Source organism: Lactuca saligna, chromosome 2 (assembly GCF_052625555.1).
Source record: "Lactuca saligna cultivar CGN05327 chromosome 2, ASM5262555v1, whole genome shotgun sequence".
In the NCBI taxonomy this organism is placed as follows: Eukaryota; Viridiplantae; Streptophyta; class Magnoliopsida; order Asterales; family Asteraceae; genus Lactuca; species Lactuca saligna.
Window position 1 is genome coordinate 171,696,194 of NC_136418.1, and position 23,529 is coordinate 171,719,722.

General features: G+C 38.3%; 1 protein-coding gene and 1 long non-coding RNA gene across 3 annotated transcripts; one reads left to right on the forward strand and one right to left on the reverse strand.

Annotated features, from left to right (window-relative positions):
• Positions 1 to 793: 793 nt before the first annotated feature.
• LOC145029341 (uncharacterized) lies at positions 794 to 2,714 on the forward strand. 2 transcript variants are annotated; one of them, XR_013676480.1, is made up of 6 exons: positions 794 to 853; positions 929 to 1,064; positions 1,178 to 1,304; positions 1,414 to 1,466; positions 1,622 to 1,722; positions 2,382 to 2,714. It is a non-coding gene; the product is annotated as an uncharacterized LOC145029341 (long non-coding RNA). The 2 variants fall into 2 exon arrangements; XR_013676479.1 differs by having other exon boundaries at positions 1,178 to 1,466.
• A 17,438-nt stretch (positions 2,715 to 20,152) lies between these two features.
• On the reverse strand, positions 20,153 to 21,196 carry LOC145030384 (uncharacterized). The gene is made up of 3 exons (XM_078978762.1): positions 21,104 to 21,196; positions 20,769 to 20,815; positions 20,153 to 20,693 (listed from the first exon to the last, which is right to left on the reverse strand). The coding sequence occupies exons 1-3, from the start codon at positions 21,194 to 21,196 to the stop codon at positions 20,153 to 20,155; spliced, it is 681 nt and encodes a 226-aa protein (XP_078834888.1).
• Positions 21,197 to 23,529: the final 2,333 nt, after the last annotated feature.

Sequence of the window (23,529 nt, forward strand, 5' to 3'; positions counted from 1 at the left end):
TTTATCCTTTTGGAGAAATGGTTTCTACGTGGTCCGCTTTAAGCATTAGTGATATTGTTCATTGTCAAACACATATCGTTCCCACCGCTACTTTCATTTGTTTTCTGCCACGTCTCCATTCACCGCTTCCTTTGCTTTTTCACCATCTGATTGGTATCTTATGCTTCATTCTTTCATACGCATCAAAATTTTCTTTTGGTTTCATCCGCCAAATCGGTCTACCTTCCACCCCCGATCGCCCAAATCTACTCTCCTCCATACCCAACTGATCATCAACCATCCGGGCCCTACGTCTCACCGGTGAAGACAAGGCCGACAATCGCCCACCCCCACGTTTGCTTAGCTTCATTATCAACCAATTGTGTGCTTATTTTATCATTCGCTTCTCTCCACTACCTACTCCACCGTATACTTCCCTCTGCAAACGATTGTGTATGTATGCGTGTTTCAACGACTGCACAGTCTCTCTCTCTCTCTCTCTCAAACAGACAATGACGGAGGGAACCATTTGTGCTTCCTCTTTTTTTCTATCCGAAGCCTTCTTCAATTCCACACAGACAAAACTCGATTTGCTGTATCTTTCTCTCACTTACATCCAACATCCTGATTAAGGTATGTGTCAGCCCTAATATTTTGGCTTTGTGCTTTTCTGAAATCGGTTTTCCTTACCTTTTAGCCTTGGATGCTATGAATATGTGATTTCTAAGATAGAGTTCGATTTGGGTACAATTTGGAATCTATTTTTTTCTTTTCCATTTAGATTTCCATCAACTTTTGTTTTGACCTAATTACTATGAAGTTTCAGATAGAGAAGGTGAAGAACAAAGGAACCCATTTAGTTGACGTATGATAGGTATGAAAACTCCAGTTCTAACAGTTTCCTACATGTTCCATTTTTACCTACTCCTATTTCATTCTACATAAACAGGACATACTTAGGTTTCGATGTTCATGTAAGTTCAACACAAACAAACAACGCGAGGTTCCATTCCAAAATTCAAAATAATGGCTAAATTGTCAGATTGGAAAACCCTGGCAACAAGTATCACGAAACTCGCCACAATGTAAGATTTTCGTAACCCAATTCCATATCCAATAGTGGGATAGAATCTATGTGGGATAAAGAATGGGAGTGTGGAAACGTTTCTGATTTCTTCATGTCTTGTAAATGTTGCAGAGTCGAATTTTGTGGTGACCGGGTCTATGAAAGGGGTATCTGCTGTAGAGCTTGAGTGACCTGCGTCTGAGTATTTGGCATAGTGGCTATGGCTCAGGGCTTGAATTGAACGACCAAAAACATTGAGGTAATCAGAGAGAAGCTTTCTTCGTCTCAAAATTGCTCTGGAAGCCATTATCCAAAAACCCTAAGCGATCAAAAGACCATTGGAGATAACTGTTTAGCCAACTGTTCAGGTAGCTGGGGAGAGATGATGCATTCTAATTGCTCGATGGAATTCTTCAACCAGGTTTCTGCATTTTCTCTCTAATCTTTTTGTTCAAGTTCATTTTTTTTCAAAATTGTGTTTAACACTCCTCTTGATTTGTTCCTAATTTCCCCATAATGCACAATACGAGATTTAAGGATTATGTTCTAAATCTTATTTTAATTTTGAAAATGTAGATATACACAAACATTTTCAACATCGTATACCATATTTACCTCTTCTAACACATTCGGTTGGTCGTCTTCCAATTGGCACTTGGATTAGAGAAATTGGTCATGTAAGGGAATTAAATACATTTCCTCCTAATTATCTACTTAGTGATGCTTATAGACTATTAATAGATGGAGAGTATCAACTATGAACTATATTATCTTTTTTTTTATATACCAACTATCAAACACAACTTTTTACTGTTTGGAGGTGTACTTCAATTCAACTCAATTCAGTATTAGTACCACATATTTAAGAATTGAATTTATTTTGTCACCAAATATCTAAAAGGGTTTGTTTTCATCTTACAGCAAGATTTGATCGATTGGTTACCCATCAATCATAAGAAGTAATTCAGATCCCTGGTATTGATAATTTTCTGTATTGAATGTAAATGTTTGTCTTCTGAATAAAATATTGATAACAATTTTATTCCACTAATAAATTTTTTTTCTTTTTCTTTAATGTTGACTAGACTTGAAAAAAATTATTGTTTTGTCCACCATAGACTTGTACATCATTGGACCAGTTTTAAATCAAAATTACCATTGGATAACCTTTTTAAATCTGACCTTCTTACACTATGTTCACCTGAAACTCTTTCAAAACATTAAATTTATGACATAAACGTAAAGCAATCAAGATTTGTTAGGTAGGGTACTTTTTTATAGTGTTATTATGTTGTCTTACAGATTTTTCTTGAAATTATATGTTCTTGCTGTCCAGGAGCATAAGGAGTGGATTAATGAAGTCAACTTTTGGGGTGCAGTCAACCATCCAAATCTTGTAAAGTTAGTGGGATATTGTGCAGAAGATGACGAAAGAGGGATTGAAAAGCTTTTAGTGTATGAACTCATGTCCCATAAAAGCTTAGAAGATCATCTTTTGGGACGTATCCATTCTCCTCTTTCTTGGATGACACGTTTACAAATTGCACTTTTTATATAATGCAGTTGATTTTTCGTGATGTTAAAACTTCCAATGTTCTTATGGATGAAGACTTTGATGGGTTTTGGTCATAAGACATCCTATGTGCTCATACAATCCCTAATGCTTGGATCTAGGTTTCTCTATTGTACATGCTTTGAATCCAAGACTATAAACCCTAATTCTAGCATACATATAATCATATTAACATGAGAATAAGTTTATAGTGTTACCTTGATTGTTATGTAGCAATAACAATCCCAAATCTCCTTGTATTGACTTTGGAATGCTTAGAGTCACAAGTGTCACTCCTCTAATGGTTCACAAACACCATAAGCAAATTGATGAAAAGGAGAAAGGATGGAGGCTGCCAAAAACGTATAGAAACCCTTACAAGAAGCTTAGCCACGTTTTTGAGCCTTAAGGGGTCTTTATATAGTTGGGCTATTAAGGTTATCTAACAAGGAAACCCTAATTTGGATGCTTAAGCCCTAAGCAACCCATAGACTCCTTTTATTAAGCCCATGGACGATTTCCTTATGGGTTTCCCATTAGAATTCGTCCATCCCTTAATACAAGGCAATCCATGGCCCAAATTGCAATTATCCTATAATTACAATTCCAGTCCCTTAAGTTTAATTAATCTCTTTTTAGTCACAAAAACTAAGTACCAATTAATTATTGACTAATATTAATTAAACAATATGATTTCTCCTTTAATATATTATTCTCATAATACATTAATAAATCATATTTAATCCTTACTCTCCATAAATCATCCTATCAAGTTGCTTTAGTGAAGGCAACCCAAAAGGACCATGCACCATCGGGTCAAGTACATACCAAAATAGTTATGGACTTAGATACTAATCCAACAGTCTCCCACTTGGATAAGTCTAACAACTATTCTGCGTATGACTTCAGATCCTGATCTGCAATCGTAGCTTTCCAAAGCCGCTGTCAACTTTGATCATATCAGATACGCGTGTCCTTAGATAAGGGATCATATATTCCTCCATTATAGATATCGTATGAGATATGATTTCAAATCATTCTCTTTGTACTACTTCTCGATTTTCGATTTATGACGACAGACTAATTGAACAAATCAAATTAGCCCTAGCCCGGCCGAGCATTTACGTATGTCATCACTAAACCATCGAGGGGCCCAAAGATATCGCTTTTATCCTACCTTGGATAAAAGGAACGGATAAACTTTGATACAATGCTCGCTTGCACTCACTAACCAAATCACACACAACAATATGTTTTATAACACCAATTTACTAATGCGTTTACATATTATCAATGTGCAACCGATTAGCAAGATACAACTCACACATCTCGGTTTCAAGAATATAAGATGTTATCGTCTCACTAATCACTTGAGATAGTGATCCAAGTGAGCGTGGGTTTAATCCAATGCTCAAATCATATTCATAAGCACTCATGAACGTTGCAGCAAACAGTTGCTTATGTCTAATACTCTTTTAGACAATCCACACACCAATTCATGACAGTCTTCATTCATATCTACTTCCAACATATGAACGACTGTGGCCCGTTTGAATAATTCGATTATTCTTAATAAACTCAATTATTCTGGAAGTCAAAACATGCAAAGTGAAACACAAGAATAATACTAATCCCATATGGCCTCAAACCTTTGAGTATAAACAAAACACGTTTTATTTATCACCATATCGATTACTCATTATCTGTCGTTTCGGGTAATCAACTTCTTACTTGAATTCCAACACTTGTCCCATGCTCCTAGCATGCACACAATGTTTACCTATGGTTCTTACTTTTGTGAAATAGACAAATTGAACACGTTTCCAATCCTTCTCATTTTACAACTCCAAATCCGCTTTCTTAAGTGTAAGAATATCAAATTCTCGCTACTTATAGAATATGCTAGATTCTAACACTTTATGCAACGATCCTTTCGTAATGTCACTGCACCAAGGTCACAAAGACTATTGCCAATGATATTACAAAGTCCTCTATCGGATATTGTTGCAAGACAATTCCTTAGATACGATGTCTCTCACTCAAAGTACATTCCTTTGAACATCCTTTTGCATAAAAGTTTCTAATCTAGACATAGATTTTCAATATTTACTTCCTAATATGGACACGCTTCCATATTTTCCATATGACAACTCTTTTTCTTAATAGAATCTTATCTATTCGTAATGATGTTGATATTGTCCATCCAATATGAAACATTTCCATAATTTCCAATACTATACTTCCAACTACTCACAAGCGACCAATCCTCGTCGAACTTTGGATTGTCCTTTGATAGTTGTTTAATTATTTTAGTCAAAACCGATTCTAGTCCATTTTCCCTCTAAATGCACTAGACATTTGGAAAATTTTAGAATGGTCAAACATTAAAGCATTTGCAATCGATCCTATACTCGAAGCGTATGGGACACGACTCACAATGTTTTATTTTCTATGTTCTCAAAATTCGAATTGTGAAGAGGAATGCCGTAATCATAATCGAAATTTTAAGAACACACTATGTACCCTTGACTAAGTTTATTAACATTTCACAACCTAATCCTTTAGATTTGAAATGAAGCATAATATTTTCTCCCTTAATTATAGCAAAACAACCTTTCAACTCTTACAACTTTGCAAAGTATGACTCTTGTTTTCTATAATTAATATTGCCAACTATGCAATACGTGCCTTAATAATCATACAATCATAACATTTATGCTCCCACTATCATGATGATTATTATAAAACATAACACTTATGCTCCCACTAGCTTCGACATGTATTCATAAACATCTTAACTTTCAGAAAAACAATACTTATTGAATTTCTTAAGTTCATGTTTCTAATACTTAGTGCTTTGATAATCTTTTATCAAGGCTTCTTGAACTTATACACTTTTGCCTTAGATAGTTCATATGTGTGTCTTAACAATTAAGACTAATTGCCAAACCTCACAATTCAAATTATGGAAAGGGATGCCGTAACCATGATTGAATTCGAGAATGCAATTTTACAATCACTATCTTTTAAAATCTTTCTTAGTGAAAGCATTTCCTCACAATCATTTTCATGAAGGAGGAAATCTTATGACACTTAGATTTAAACGGTGTATGTGTTCCTATCCATGTGAATTTGTTAAAACCAAAGTTTACGACAAATTCAAACTCATATGGATCGAACTTCCTTAATCTTGATTTCTTGCATTATGGTAGCACAGCTGCCCACCACGTCTTTCAAGTAGTTAAGCAGCGCACCTTTTCCTATCAATGTACTTTCCATTGATCAAGGTCCTTGCCTTTTATGCATTCAAATGAGAACTCATAGGACTCACATGCATAATTAACTCGATTGGATTGGCACAGAAACAAAATAATGTCTTCACGATAGGTTGTACACCTCAACTCGTGTGCTAGTGATGATCGATAAGGTTTATTTGATTTGTTCTTGAAACTTTTCGAGACCATTAAGACTCCCACTGACTCCTTGACATATAAGATTCTTTTGTCAATAAACATTTCTTGACAAACAAATTTTCAAGAGTTAGTGTAGCTTGTATCAAAACACTTCATAAATTGGTCATAGTTGGTCTTTGTCTTATCCAAGATATCACAACTTTCCACATTTGATGAATGTTATAAACCTTTGATACTTTTCACTCATTGTCACAATCTTAACTTTAAGACTTGTTATTGGAACGAAGTATGATTGTCTTCTTGATTTGACCATTTCATCAATCTTTGATTCCTCTTCTTGGACATACAATTGTACCAAGACTCACTTAGAGGATCAATTGAGACCTATCATAAAGCATAAAAGCTACCCTCCCTTCTTCTTAGAATGGAGAAACTCTTATCTTTCTGCCTACTTGATTCTTCTTATTCGTTTTTCTATTGATCTAAAACCCTTTAATCAATTCAAAATTACACTTAATCTTGTAAGTGTAATCATATTTACTAAGCCTTTAGTAAATCATGACGAATATCTTTGTTACTCTTATGGTGAACTCGATCAACACACAACTTTGTGTACTCGATCTCCTAGTCCTTCACTTGACATTTCCATAAATAACATAACTAAGAATCATATCCATTCGTTGTAGAAATATGCAAACATCAATTTTCATAATGATTTCATTGCAAGGAAGTAAACAAATAAATAAGTCAAACAAAATTTATTTTATTTATAAAAGCAGCGGAAAAACATTTGTCCTTACAATGCAAAATCTATTGAAAACTATGTAAAAAGAAAAATTCTAACAACTCTATCATAACTATCTAAGCTCAAAATCCAATCTTCAAGTCCATGAGATCGAGATCCATCTCTTGTGATTAGATTCATCTTGCTCTCTTATCAAGCTTCCTTTCTTTTCACCGATCCTTCAAAACATTCAAATGCAATCTTATCACATCATGTATTAAGAATCAATGAATAGGAACTTAATGGAGTTAGATAGTGGATTCTTACCTAAAGCGTAGTCATACTTTTGACTCTCCCATCTCTTAGATCTCTTAGGTAAATAGGGCAACTTCGTCTCCAATGCCCCTTCTCTTCCATTCCATTGTTTCAATTCCATTCCATTCTTTGACATTCATTTTTGGAATTTCTAAATTTACCAACATTTAACATTACTTTTTCTTATAGGACCTAAGAAAAATTAGAGCCTATGTAGATCATTGTATATATTTTGTTGTTATTTGCTGATAATGTCACTGTAGCACATGGAACTTTCATCAATTGACTTATTTGGTCCTTAAAGTTTTTTTGGTACATTAGGCCAGTAAACTCGTAAGTGTCCTTTTAATTACACCATTTTATCAAGTTTTAGAAGGTTTCCCGGTTACAATGCTTACGTGGCACGCTAATGTGTCCAATAAGCTTACGTAGGAAGCTTATGTGTCGAAGTAGTCCAATTATCGATATAAGCTTATTAATTCAAACACTCATTCGGACCTGCATTAAACCTCTACTTACCCTTCTCTGAAAAGTCAAAGACTTCTCCCGCCCCGACTATTTCTGTCCTGAAGAAGAATGTCTTCGAGCTCATTGACGTCACGAAATCAGCTACAAGTCACTCATGTTCAGTCGCAAGAAGGGGTAAAGGTTTGTGATTGTGCCATTCCATCTAAAGAACGAACCTGTTGGAAGATAACAAACCCTAGGAAGAGATTCTGGAATTGTCAAAACATTATGGTAGGTCCCCGATTCTCTTGATTTTGATAAGTTAGTATTTTATGGTTTGATGTGTGACGATCACTGTGAATAAAACCCTAATTTTATTTGCTTCTTGACGACCAATGTGAATAAAAGCCATTTCGTTGGTACATTAAAGGTAGTTGATTTGTGATTATCAGTCAAACCCTAATTTTATTGGCTTTTTATAGACTAGGTTGAGGAAATGTAGCTTCTTTGAATGTAAAGATGAAGAACAAGCAGGCAGGTACTACAAAAACCTGCTATATTCTCTGAAGCAGAAACCGGATGCCAAAGATGAACTATCTGAGATGAACAAATTGAGGAGAAGGATTGCTGAAGTGGAGTTTCTACTGTCACAGGAGCAGTATAAGGTGGCAAAGAGTGAGAAAGAAGTTCATGATGCAAGGAAGGCAATAGGTAGGTACAGGATGATAGTTGCCCTGTTGTTTGCTTGCTTGGCCATATGTGTTTTGAAGTTAGGGGGTGTAACGTCCCAATTTTCACGTCCAAAAATTTCGTTTTAAAACCTTACTTTAGAAAACATTTATAATTAAAACATTGTTTGATCAAACCAAAACACAACGCAAACGATGTTTAAAAGCCAAACCATACAACCCATCAAAATATCAGAGTACAAATCCCAGTGAATCTCGTAAATGCGGAAACCAGAGTGTGTGCATGATGTGCCGCTACCGCGCCAGCTCCTTCCCCTTCGAAGAAGAGGTACCGGAAAACAAAACTGTAAAACGTAAGTACAAAGCTTAGTGAGTTCCCCCACTGTACCACATACCACATAATCACATAACATACGTAAATTTGTCAGGCATATCTGGGTGCCCGACCTACCCCTTCGGTCCTCTCGACCGGATACTGCCTAGCATATCTGGGTGCTGGCCTCCCCTTCGGTCCTTTCGACCGGATACTGCCTAGCATATCTGGGTGCTGGCCTCCCCTTCGGTCCTTTCGACCGGATACTGCCTAGAATATCTGGGTGCTGGCCTCCCCTTCGGTCCTTTCGACCGGATACTGGGGACTATTTCACCCCCTACTACTACCACATAACACATATATCACATAGTCTAGCAACCCTAGATGAATATCACAAAGACAATCATCTAATCACACATCTCCTACTGGTGGGTCGGCATTGTGGCCTTAGACCCACCGCTACTGGAAGGCAACTCACCTCAAAGTAGCTGCTGAACTGATCGGGAACTGACTGACCGCTGCTGCTGCTCCGGAACTCCTCCGACTGCAATTCCCACAACATACTCAATCACACACTGCTAACTGTCCTTTGGGTAAAATGACCATTTTACCCCTGGTCTAGCCCTAAGTCAAAATCAGAGTCAACTTTCAGTTGACCCGACTCGCCGAGTAGGCTCTCCAACTCGCCGAGTCCCTATTTAGACGATTGTCCTGAGTCCCTGATTCTACTCGTCGAGTTAGGCTATGACTCGACAAGTTCTTCTTCTAAACTGACATTGAAGTTCTTCGTCCTACTCGCCGAGTTGTATGAAGAACTCGTCGAGTTCATCTTCATCCGATGAACACTCATGCTTAGACTCGCCGAGTTGTATGAACAACTCGCCGAGTCTGCTCTTGATCTATGAAGATTGCCTTGGACTCGCCGAGCCAGGCCATGACTCGCCGAGTCCTACCATGGGTGAGTTCAGCTTCCAACTCACCGAGTCACCCCCTGTGACTCACTGCTCAAACTCGATACAGTATAAAGGGACCAATTCGGTGACTCGCGAGCAGACTCGCCGAGTCACATGAACGACTCGCCGAGTCGTCGCCATGCATCCATTAAATACACCGATTTGTTCGATTTCAGTCCATACCATTCATAGATCTGGGCTTCTAAGACACGAATCACACGTAAAGTTTCCAACTTTACGTGTAGATATTCACCAATATGGATTTTAGGGTTCAAAATGCCTCAAAAGGGTAGATCTAGGATGAACAAGCCACATGGGTCCATAAAGCTAACAGATCTGAGCTCCTGGAGCTCAATCTTGCCTAGATCTAAAGGCCAATTCACTTATTACGAAACCTTATGCACAAACAAGCTTGGGGAATTGCTCAAGAGTGTCTTAAATGAAATCTTAAGCATAGAAACAGGGGGAAATGAGATATACCTCAATGAAACAGCTGAAAAACATAATGATGCTTGGATGGCTCTCCTTCCTCTTGATCTTCTTCCCCTTCTTGCCTCAAAACCTTCAAGAATACACACAAGAGCCTCAAACTCTCAAGGAACAAGCTTAGGACGAGGGTTGGGAGCTCTGGGGGTGAATGGGGGCTGGCAAGGGGCGGATATGAGGTTTAAATAGGGTGCAAACCCCTGAAACTTAAGGTTTCATCCAACAGCGGTAACACGCCGAGTCCAGGATATGGACTCGCCGAGTCGCCAACTTAAACGTGTCTTGGGTCTCATCCCTACTCGGCGAGTCGGACCTATGACTCGTCGAGTCCAAGGCTAAAATGGGAAATACTCAAATAAGATTTACATACCAGGAACCAGGTGCTACAAATCTCCCCCACTTATTTTAGACTTCGTCCACGAAGTCTGCTGCTCGATCCTGAAACAGCTCGGGGTAATACTCCATCATCTCGTCCATCAGCTCCCAAGTCCATTCCGAACCCTTGCGGTGCTGTCATTGCACCTTCACTAGTTCTACCCTCTTGTTCCTCAAATCCTTCGACTTCCTGTCGAGTATTGCGACTGGGCGCTCAATGTAATTCAAGCTGTCATCAACCTGAATATCCTCCAACGGTACTACCGCTGAATCGTCCACTAGGCACTTCCGCAGCTGGGAAACATGGAAAGTGTTGTGGATCTGACTGAGCTCGGCTGGCAGATCCAACCTATACGCCACCTTGCCCACCCGGGCTACAACCCTGAACGGTCCGATGAATCTTGGGCCCAACTTGCCCCGCTTCCTGAATTGAATGACGCCTTTCCAAGGCGACACTTTCAGGAGAACCATATCCCCGATTTGGAACTCCAAGTCAGATCGACGCTTGTCGGCGTAACTTTTCCGCCGACTCTGAGCAGTCTGAAGTCTGCTCCGAACCTGCTGGATCCTCTCGGTCATCTCGAGCACCACCTCGGTGCTTCCCATGACTCAACGTGCGAATCAGAGTACATCGCAGCGAGCAGTGACATGGAAAAGTTCCAAGCAGGAAACCGTAGCTGATTCAACGTGCGAATCAGAGTACATCGCAGCGAGCGAAGCGTCGAAGGAGGCAATATGGCTGAAGAACTTCATCGGTGATCTTGGAGTTGTGCCGGCCATAAAGGAGCCCATGGAGATTTTCTGTGATAACGAAGGTGCGGTTGCCTTGACCAAGGAACCGAGGGATCATGGTAGATCTCGACATATCGACAGAAAATATCACTTCATTAGACATCGTGTAGAAGAAGGACAACTCGTAGTGAAGAGGATATCATCAGAAGATAACCCAGCAGATCCGCTTACGAAGGGACTGAGTAGGGTTAAGCACTTACAGCATGCTAGGAGTATTGGGCTGAAGGATGATATTAGCATAGATTAGATAGTATTAGAAACGTATAATGGATAAATGTAATTAACATTTGATGATTAAATAAAGAAGTTTTATTTATGAGTAAAGTTACTATCACATGTTAGTTGTTTAACTATTGTTTCACTTTGCATGTTTTGACTTCCAGAATAATTGAGTTTATTAGGAATAATCGAATTATTCAAATGGTCCACAATCGTTCATATGTTGGGAGTAGATATGAATGAAGATTGTCGTGAATTGGTGTATAGAGTGTCTAAATGGTGTTAGACATAGCAAGAGTTGCTGCAACGTTCATGAGTGCTTACGAACTAGTTTTGAGCATTGGAATAAACCCGCGCTTGCTGGAATCACCTTATGGAATACGATATACAAGGTGATCACGAGACGATAATATCATATGGTCTTAAAACCTAGATATATGGTTTATTATTTGTTAATTGATTGTGCATTGATAATGCGAAAACGCATCAGTAACTTGATGTTATAAAACGCATTGTTGTGTATAGTTGGTTAATGAATAAGTAAATGCATATAAGTCGAAGTTTATCTGTAAATTTTATCCTAAGAGGGTAGAAGAGATATCTTGGCCACTCGATGATTTGATTTGACTTATGTGCCGGGCCCGGTCAGAACTGAATTGATGTGTTCGATTAAGTTCTATGTCAAATAAATCGAAGATCGAGAAATCTAAATGCTAGACTAACTATTCCATAGGATTGTCAGCATGATATCTAACAGAGGACTGTACGATCCCTTATCTAAAGGACAAGATTGATTAGATCAGAGTTGACAGCGTCTTTGAGAGCTACGATTGCAAACCGAATTGTACTTGTATGGTTACTAGACTTATCCAAGTGGGAGACTGTTGGAATAGTGTCTAAGGCTGTAACTATATTCGGTTGTGCATGGTCCTTTTGGGTTGCCTTCACCATAGCAACTTGAAGGATGATTTGTTAAGAGAGAGTAAATATTATAAGGAATAATATTTAGCTATTTGATTGATATAAGTCATAAATTAATTGGTATTAATTTGGTGACTTAAAGAGATTAATTAAATAAGAGGGTATAAACTGTCAATTGTTTGATAGTTAAGCTTTAGACTGTAAATCCATTAGGGTTGACTTTGGACGGTTTCTAAGAGCTTTAGGATAGCTCAAAATAGTCCATAAGGATATCTATGGAATGGATTTGGATAGCCTTAAGTGAAGATTATCCAATTAGGGTTTAGGGTGAAACCCTTAGGGAGTCTACAAGTATAAATAGGCCCTTGGGATGTGGAATTCGTGTACAACCTTTCAGAACCTAAAGCAAGGAACCTCTGGTCGAATTCCATTCCCTCTCCTCTCTCCTAAATCATCTTGCTTGCTATTGGTGTTTGTAAACCATTAGAGGAGTGACAATTGTGACTCTAGAAGCTCCAAGACAAGAAGATCAACAAGGAACTCAAAGGTATGATTCTAGATCTGTTTTAATGTTGTTGTTTAACCTAATTAGCTATTAGAAGTCTTGGATTCAAAAGCATGTTTATTAGAAAGCCTAGATCCAAGCAATAGGGTTTTGCATGCGCACATAGGAAAGTTCTTATGGCTAAAACCCAACAGTGGTATCAGAGCCTAGATTGGTTTTCTTTAAATTGTTGCTTGAATAACTGAAACAAACCTGCAAAAATTCGATTTTTTGGGTTTTGAGTCACTGACTCGTCGAGTTCCATGGTGGACTCGGCGAGTAGGCCTGACTCGGCGAGTCCCCTTGTGCACTCGGCGAGTCCAAGCGTCAGGAAGGGCCAGATTCGGGATTTCTTTGTGTTTATCTTATCCAAACTTTCCATAAACTAATTAGATCAATATGAATCCGATTTTTTGATAAATATAAGTGTTATCTTGATCTAGTTAAAGGTAATTATCAACTAATTAAATATTTAGTTTCCTTATATGATAATTAATTAATTATTTTGATTATTTTTTGGTAATTATCTTCAAAGAAATCAGAGATAAATCAAATAAAGATAATTAAGATATTAATTGTTAATTGAAATTATTTGTTATTTGATCCTCCATGTTTTAAATGTTTAAAACCTACCCTATAGTTTTGAAATTTATATTTGTGATTAAAAGCATTAATTTAGACAACTTAAATTTCAAACCCTAGATTTTGAAAAGTTTAAAATACAACCCTATACTTATATGATATTACTAGGATAATATATATATGTATAACTAAATGCTAGTCTTACCGCTAGTAGGCCTCATTCACAAAGCCGATCTATAAGGTGGGTATAAGGTTGCGGCCTATAAAATGGCGCTTAATGGGTGTACACTCACACCCACCGCTTGCTTGATTGGTGGAGGGTCGTTAGCCGAACGGGTAGGATAGGGCAACCTCATCCTCTCATTAAAAGTATAATAAGAAATACGAAGTAACTAAATCTTTTTCAAATTTCCCAATCTTAGTTACTTTAGGAAAAGTGAATTGATGCAATCCCATGAAATTACACTTTGCACCTTGCTAAGATGTTAGTGGAGCGTGTGTGGTTTACCGGCACACTAATTGGTTCTAAGCGAAGGTGGCAAAGGGTGATTCATTGTTTATCATAGTTCGATGGAGCGTGTGTGGTTTACCGGCACATCGAATAGGTGATCGTAACAATGAAGGCACCATGTAAATTTGCATGGTAATTCACACCCGCTTTGTGATCCTCGGCATCCCAGTCACAAACAAGAGGGGCATATCGAGATTTAAACATGCCATTGAATAGTTCAATGAATCTCATCCGAACCTAGGAATTCTCAAAAACACTTAGGACTAAAAGTTTAAGTTTTGTGATGGAGAATTAGTGAATCGTCATTCACTTACCTTCAATTTATTTGCATGTTAGATTACGGCATCCCTTTTCTAGTATGTAAATGTTATTGTTGGATCCTAGCCCTAATTTTTCTTATTGGGTGATAATTAGGGATTCTTGTTCTAATCTATCTTTGTCCTTTCTATAGATGTCAAACGCAAACAACGCTGCTGCTAGTTCTTTCACGTTGATGAGCCTTTGCCAAAAGGTCACCTTCGATGGAACGAACTTTGGCGAATGGATAAGATACATTCGCACCATTGCTCGCTATGAGGATAAAGAGTATGTCCTCGACGAGAAGCTCGAGAAAATCAACCCCGAAATTGCTACTCCCGCTGAAATCACCGCCTTTGAAACCCATGAGCGAGATGCAACGAAAGTACATTGCATCATGATCGCCACCATGAACTCCAAATTCCAAAAGTCCTACGAGGACATGTATCCATACGAGATGCATCAAGACTTGTTGGAGAGGTACCACCAAAACGCGAGACAAGAGCATTACGAGATCTTCACTAACATGATTTCCGCTAAGATGGGTCATGGAGAATCTCTTACCGTGCACTTGCAAAAGATGCAAAGGTATGTCGACCGCCTTCGCAAGTTAAACGTTGACTTCGGCGAAGACTTGGCGATCGACATGGTGCTTCACTCTTTGCCTCCGATGTATAATCAATTTAGAATGACCTACCACATGAACAAAGAGGAGGTCACTCTAAGTAAGCTCCAAGGTCTCTTGAGGGTTGCTGAGAGCAATTTCAAGGACAAGTCTGTTGCACCAACTCCCAATCCGTCTACTGCTCCTGTCTTGGCTATTGGTCAAGGGAAGGGAAAGAAGAGGAAAGCTTCTTCAAATAACTATCGAAAGGTGAAAGCCCGAGATGGTTCCTCTTCTAGTGGGACAAAAGTTGATCCCTCTAAGCCCTGCTCTAACCCGAAGGAGGCAGAGTGCCACCACTGCCACAAGATAGGACATTGGAAGCGAAGCTGCCCGGACTACCTGCAAGCCATCAAGGAAGGAAAGATCAAGCCATCTTTCGCAGGTATATATGCAATCAAATCTAACAATTCTAATCATGCTATTTCTTGGGTTCTTGACACCGGTTGTGGTTATCACATTTGTTCTAATGTGCAGGGACTAAGAAGAAGTAGGGATGTGGAGCAAGGAAGGATCAATCTAATCATGGGGAACAGAAGATCGTCGCCTGTGACCAAGAATGGAGTGTATTCTTTGGTGCTTAAGAATAGTTTAGTTTTAGATTTGAACAATTGTTGATATTCGCCAGAAATGGCTAGAAACATCATTTCATTTCATGGTTTATATAGACAAGGTTTTAGATTTTCTTTTAATAATGAGAATGGTTCTATTTTGGCTTATCTGAATGGTGTCTTTTATTTTGAAGCTATACCATGTAATGGAATATATGAAACTGTTATGATTGTTGATAACTTAGGAAATGATGTTTTGAATATTGATTCTTCCACTAGTATGGATAAAGCATCCTTGTGGCATTGTCGTCTTGGACATGTCAACAAGAAACGCATAGCCCAACTCCAAAAGGATGGAGTGTTGGAGTCATTCGACCTTAGGGAAGATGACACATGCGAATCTTCTTTACTTGGAAAGATGACTAAATCACCCTTCACGAGTACTTGTGAAAGGGGTGAGGGACTATTAGACCTAATACATACCGATGTATGTGGACCTTTTAGATCAACCACGAAGGATGGGAACCGCTTCTATGTGACCTTTACCGATGATTATAGTAGATATGGGTATATCTATTTAATCAAGCAAAAGTCAGAAACCTTTGAAAAGTTCAAAGAGTTCAAGAGTGAAGTGGAGAATCAATTGGGCAGGAAAATCAAGATGCTTCGATCCGATCGAGGAGGAGAGTACCTAAGTCTTGAATTCCACGAGTATCTCAAGGAGTGTGGAATAGTTTCGCAATTGACGCCTCCTAGGACACCGCAACTGAATGGTGTGGCAGAAAGGCGTAATCGAACCTTATTGGATATGGTTCGCTCTATGATGAGTCGTGCTTCACTACCTATCTTCTTTTGGGGGTATGCCTTAGAGACTGCCGCCCATATCCTTAACCGAGTCCCTACTAAGAAGGTTGCCAACACACCTCACGAGATGTGGACGAGGAAAGCTCCCTCGTTGGCACATATCAAGGTTTGGGGTTGCGAGGCTTTCGTAAGAAGAGATACTCACGACAAGCTTGAACCTCGAAGTGAGCGATGTATTTTCATCGGCTACCCGCAAACTTCCTTTGGATATCTCTTCTATAGACCGAAAGATAATGTTATCTTTGTTGCGAGGAGAGGAGTTTTCCGAGAGCGAGAACTCATAAGCCAAGGAGACAGTGGGAGGCAAATCGAACTTGAAGAGATTCAAGAATCGATAGATGAAGGAACCTCCACCGCTGGCGTTCAACCCGAGGAGGAAACTCCGGTTGAACCGATTGACGAATCCTTACCTCTTAGACGTTCCGATAGATTTAGAGTTCAACCCCAGTTTTATGGTTTTCATATTACTACCGAAGGGGACACGTATATTAGTGATGGTACACTAGTAAATCTTGATGAACCTAATAGCTATAAGGAAGCCATGGCAGGCCCGGAGTCTGCGAAATGGAAAGAGGCGATGGATAGCGAGATCCAATCCATGTACGATAACCAAGTTTGGAATTTGGTTGATTACGTGCCCGAACATAAGACCGTAGGGTGCAAGTGGATCTTCAAGAAGAAGACCGACGTGGATGGGAACGTACACACATACAAAGCGCGATTGGTTGCGAAGGGCTTTACTCAAACTCCCGGAGTTGACTATGATGAGACCTTCTCGCCAGTTGCGAAGATTAAATCTATTAGAGTGATGCTAGCAATTGCCGCATTTCATGATTATGAGATTTGGCAAATGGATGTCAAGACCGCTTTCCTTAACGGAAAGTTGGCTGAGGATGTTTACATGGCTCAGCCAGAGGGGTTTGTGGATCCGAAGCATCCGAATAGAGTGTGTAAGCTTGAGAAGTCCATTTATGGACTTAAGCAAGCGTCTCGCAGATGGAATCTTTGCTTCGATGAGAAAGTCAAAGAGTTTGGATTTGTACGAAGCGAAGACGAATCTTGTGTATATGTCAAAGCCAGTGGGAGTGTAGTAAGCTTCCTCGTTCTATATGTCGATGACATATTACTCATAGGAAACGACATCCCGACTCTGCAGGAGGTCAAATCCTGGCTCGGGAAGTGCTTCGCTATGAAGGACCTCGGAGAGGCTTCTTACATTTTGGGAATAAGGATAGTAAGAGAAAGAAGTAAGAGACTAATTGGACTTAGTCAGAATACTTACTTGGAGAAGGTACTAAAACGTTTTAGTATGGAAAACTCAAAGAAGGGAGAACTACCGATACAAAGAAATGCCAAGTTGAGTAAGACTCAAAGTCCGAGTACCGAAGCCGAAATAGCAGAAATGAGCCGAGTACCATACGCTTCCGCAGTTGGCTCAATCATGTACTCTATGACTTGTACTCGCCCTGATGTAGCCTTCGCTTTGAGCATGGTTAGCAGATATCAAGGGAATCCTGGCAAAGCACATTGGATTGCGGTGAAGAACATCCTTAAGTACCTTCGGAGAACGAAAGAATGGTTCTTAGTCCTTGGAGGGAGTGATGACTTGAAGGTGCGAGGGTATAGTGACGCCAGCTTTCAAACCGACAGGGACAACTATCGTTCGCAGTCGGGCTGGGTCTTTACCCTAAATGGAGGAGCAGTGACATGGAAAAGTTCCAAGCAGGAAACCGTAGCTGATTCAACGTGCGAATCAGAGTACATCGCAGCGAGCGAAGCGTCGAAGGAGGCAATATGGCTGAAGAACTTCATCGGTGATCTTGGAGTTGTGCCGGCCATAAAGGAGCCCATGGAGATTTTCTGTGATAACGAAGGTGCGGTTGCCTTGACCAAGGAACCGAGGGATCATGGTAGATCTCGACATATCGACAGAAAATATCACTTCATTAGACATCGTGTAGAAGAAGGACAACTCGTAGTGAAGAGGATATCATCAGAAGATAACCCAGCAGATCCGCTTACGAAGGGACTGAGTAGGGTTAAGCACTTACAGCATGCTAGGAGTATTGGGCTGAAGGATGATATTAGCATAGATTAGATAGTATTAGAAACGTATAATGGATAAATGTAATTAACATTTGATGATTAAATAAAGAAGTTTTATTTATGAGTAAAGTTACTATCACATGTTAGTTGTTTAACTATTGTTTCACTTTGCATGTTTTGACTTCCAGAATAATTGAGTTTATTAGGAATAATCGAATTATTCAAATGGTCCACAATCGTTCATATGTTGGGAGTAGATATGAATGAAGATTGTCGTGAATTGGTGTGTAGAGTGTCTAAATGGTGTTAGACATAGCAAGAGTTGCTGCAACGTTCATGAGTGCTTACGAACTAGTTTTGAGCATTGGAATAAACCCGCGCTTGCTGGAATCACCTTATGGAATACGATATACAAGGTGATCGCGAGACGATAATATCATATGGTCTTAAAACCTAGATATATGGTTTATTATTTGTTAATTGATTGTGCATTGATAATGCGAAAACGCATCAGTAACTTGATGTTATAAAACGCATTGTTGTGTATAGTTGGTTAATGAATAAGTAAATGCATATAAGTCGAAGTTTATCTGTAAATTTTATCCTAAGAGGGTAGAAGAGATATCTTGGCCACTCGATGATTTGATTTGACTTATGTGCCGGGCCCGGTCAGAACTGAATTGATGTGTTCGATTAAGTTCTATGTCAAATAAATCGAAGATCGAGAAATCTAAATGCTAGACTAACTATTCCATAGGATTGTCAGCATGATATCTAACAGAGGACTGTACGATCCCTTATCTAAAGGACAAGATTGATTAGATCAGAGTTGACAGCGTCTTTGAGAGCTACGATTGCAAACCGAATTGTACTTGTATGGTTACTAGACTTATCCAAGTGGGAGACTGTTGGAATAGTGTCTAAGGCTGTAACTATATTCGGTTGTGCATGGTCCTTTTGGGTTGCCTTCACCATAGCAACTTGAAGGATGATTTGTTAAGAGAGTAAATATTATAAGGAATAATATTTAGCTATTTGATTGATATAAGTCATAAATTAATTGGTATTAATTTGGTGACTTAAAGAGATTAATTAAATAAGAGGGTATAAACTGTCAATTGTTTGATAGTTAAGCTTTAGACTGTAAATCCATTAGGGTTGACTTTGGACGGTTTCTAAGAGCTTTAGGATAGCTCAAAATAGTCCATAAGGATATCTATGGAATGGATTTGGATAGCCTTAAGTGAAGATTATCCAATTAGGGTTTAGGGTGAAACCCTTAGGGAGTCTACAAGTATAAATAGGCCCTTGGGATGTGGAATTCGTGTACAACCTTTCAGAACCTAAAGCAAGGAACCTCTGGTCGAATTCCATTCCCTCTCCTCTCTCCTAAATCATCTTGCTTGCTATTGGTGTTTGTAAACCATTAGAGGAGTGACAATTGTGACTCTAGAAGCTCCAAGACAAGAAGATCAACAAGGAACTCAAAGGTATGATTCTAGATCTGTTTTAATGTTGTTGTTTAACCTAATTAGCTATTAGAAGTCTTGGATTCAAAAGCATGTTTATTAGAAAGCCTAGATCCAAGCAATAGGGTTTTGCATGCGCACATAGGAAAGTTCTTATGGCTAAAACCCAACAAATAGTACATCTGATTTTCTTTCCAGCTTTAGAAACCCTGTGTGTTCATGTATTCTCTGTAGTGGATTTCTTCCTCTTAGTAGCTGGCCTACTAGGCATCCTTCTATTAATAGGAGGCAATGGTGGAGTATAGTTTGTCTCTGGCCACATGTCACTGCTATTCATGGGATTAATTTTGTAACTGTATCCTTTCCTAAATGTGGTTGTGCTAAAACATGATGTCTACATAGGCTTCTACATCCCTATTAAGAAAGGATATGCTAGCTACAGAATGAGCACATCCATATCCATTCAATTGCCACAACCTACATGAGCATGTTTTCCTTTCTAAGTCCACCTCATATACATCTATTGCTCCCCTTGCCTCAAATTGGTTTAATCCACTTGGTAGAACCTGATAATGCCTTTGAGTTTTTTTAAGCAAATTCCCCTTATCCCTTATCTCTGGACAAATATGATTTCCCCATTGTTGTCCCTTTAATTTCATGTTGTAGATTTTTTCCATCATGTATAATCTTATCTCCTCTAACATGGTTATTATGGGCTTCTTCTTGGCATCTACTATTACAGCATTAAAACTTTCTGAGAACCCATTTTCAACTGCATCGCAACACCTTCCAGTTTGAAAGAAAGCTCTTAACCATGTTTTAGGATCTTTCTCCATGAGATATTGATAGGCATTTGGGTTCAATGTCTCAATTTCTTTCATCGCAACTTTAAAAGCATGCTCAGTTGTGGCTTTAGATGCTCTCCAAAACAAGGTATGATATATGGCACCAGTAAATCTCTTCTGCAAATTCTGGAAAATATGTCTAGCACACTACCTGTGCTCTACATATGGCAACAACTCTTTAACAACCTCTATCAAACCCTGTAGTAGTATAAAGGTTTAATTCAGATAGTGTAAAATAAACATAAATGCATTACTATGTAAAATACTAAACTTATGTTGGTCTGACATTAAACTGAAACCATTGCCTAAATTCAAGTTTAGATCATCAATGAGAAGCTCTAAAAACCACTTCCAATTCTACTTGTTCTCCACATTAACCACTACCTAAGCAATAGGATATATCTTGTCATTTGCGACCCTCCTAATAGCACAAAGCAATTCTCCCTTACAAACACCTTTAAGAAAACATCCATCAAGACCAATTACCTTTCTACACCCTTCAATCCAACCTTGTTTAACTCCTTGAAAACAACAATAGAACTTGCTAAAATATTTCTTTCCATCTGGACCAGCCTCCATATCTACTTTCACAGTTACCCAGGCTTTGTCCTTAAAATCTCATGACCATATGACCATAGCTTACCATAATGTTCAACAAGGCTACCTTCAACAAGTTTCAGTGCATACTTATTTTCTCTTCTACATTGCCCCATACTAACTTGGATACCAAACTTGGCCATTACCTTTGACCTAAGCTTCCTTACACTTATTTTCTGACTTTCTACAATATCTTTGGTATAGTGACTCCCAATCCATGCATATGTCACCAATGATCCAAACTTGAAGTTCCTAGCACAATTATGATCAGCTTTTAGTGACTTGATTTGGATACTCTCTTCATCACTCATCCAGGAAGCCCATAATCTAAATGTGTAAGCACCCTTGCTACACCTCACCAAAAGTCTTGTCCTATCATTTTTTTCAAAACACAACATTGATTTTACTTGCCCTGGACCCTTAAATCTCATCCCTAGAATTGGTTTTTGTTTTTTCCAGTGTAATAGCTCATTAAATATGGAATGAGTTTGTATGTTCACTTTAACTTCTCTCCCATTGCCATCATCTACAATGTTGTTTTCATCCTCATCATCAGCACATAACTTACTCAAGAAAGGATCATTTGATGTCCTATTCATATGTACTACATCCTCATTAAATTCAAAGGCAACATTTCTAAGTTCATCTATGTTGTCTTCATTTTCACCATCAATACAAGACTCATGTTCATCATCATCATTATCTTCATCATCAAGCCACCCATCAACACCAACCCCAATATGATCCACATAAACCGAAATTATACCATTTGTTCCATAAGCATAAAAAATAAAAGCAACATATTCCACATCATTTGAAATGGAATTAAGCCCTTCCATCAGGGAATTGCCTGGTTCACAATAGTAAAAGTGTTTACACTCTTCATGCATGAAACGTTCGAAGAAGTTAACAAACTCATGATAAGTCATGGAAGAAAAGTCAACATCAGTGAACATGGTTTTGACACCACCATTGTAAGAGAAAGGATTTCGATTAAATACCCCTTGGTAGTTCAGTTCCACCATCGCAAACAATCCATTAGGTTCCGATTGTGCCATTGTTGCGACTACTTTGTTTCTTCAGCTCGATCACAGGAATGCTTCACAAACCCTAACTCGGTTTCTTTTACAACAGATTAATGAAGACGACTGAAGTTCGATAGTTGAAGACGATAGGATTTAAGCTTCTTATATCATTAATTGACATGGCATATCTCACGTGGCATTGGACTAGACAAAAAATATATATTAATTCACATATATTAAAGGTCAACCGGGAAACCTTCTAAAACTTGATAAAATTGTATAATTAAAAGGTCACTTACGAGTTTACTGGCCTAATGTATTAAAAAAAAACTTTAAGGACCAAACTCTAACACCCACAACGCGAGATTCTTCTTTAGTTAGTAACAAACAAGAATACGTTCTAGGTTAGGATTAACTTTAATTGTAAACTTGAAATTACATGTTTAACACCTTTGAGCTTACGAAAGAAAGTGGACATTATTGTGAATGTTTCATAAAACTCTATGCGGTCTTTCAATTTAATCTAAGAGCTTTTTAAAATTCAATTAATAAGAATAGGTTTAAGTAAAGAATTTGTTTTAATTAGATGGTAAGATTAGTTAAGATAAGTTGTCTGTATGTGTTGTCTTATTTACAATGTTTCCGCACAATTATTGAGAAATTCATGTTAAGAGTTTGTTATTTAAGAAAATTTATATTAAAAAAAAAAAAAAAAAAAAAAAAAAAAAAAAAAAAAAAAACCTTCAGTTTGAAAAAGCTACTTTCAATAGTTTAATTTAATTTTCAATAATTTTTTATTCGAAAAAGCTATGGTTATATATATTCTAAGGAAGAGTAGGTGATTTACCTATTTATTTATATGTTCACTAAAACGATTCAACTATAAAAACCTGGTTGTTGGTTGTTGCCAAAACGTAAACTACTAGAATTAGCACAAGAAAATTCTTTAAGAAACTTAATATGCCTATTAAAAATAGAACAAGGATGAATCGTGCCAACATCTACTTAGTTAATGGGATTGATAAAAATGACATTATTCAATTCGTGTAAGCATCCACATAATTCAAATACCGACTTTCACAATACTAAAATTAAAGCACCCCCCCCACTTAAATCTTTTCCCTCATTTGTTTATGTTAAAGCAAAGCAATTTGAATTAAATTTAAACCCAAAAAAATTTGATTCCAATATCACACACACACTCAACAACAATGGCACCCATCACTACCTTCTTCTTCATCTTCATCACCTCGATTTCTTCCATCTTCGATTTTGCTCGTCGACACCCAG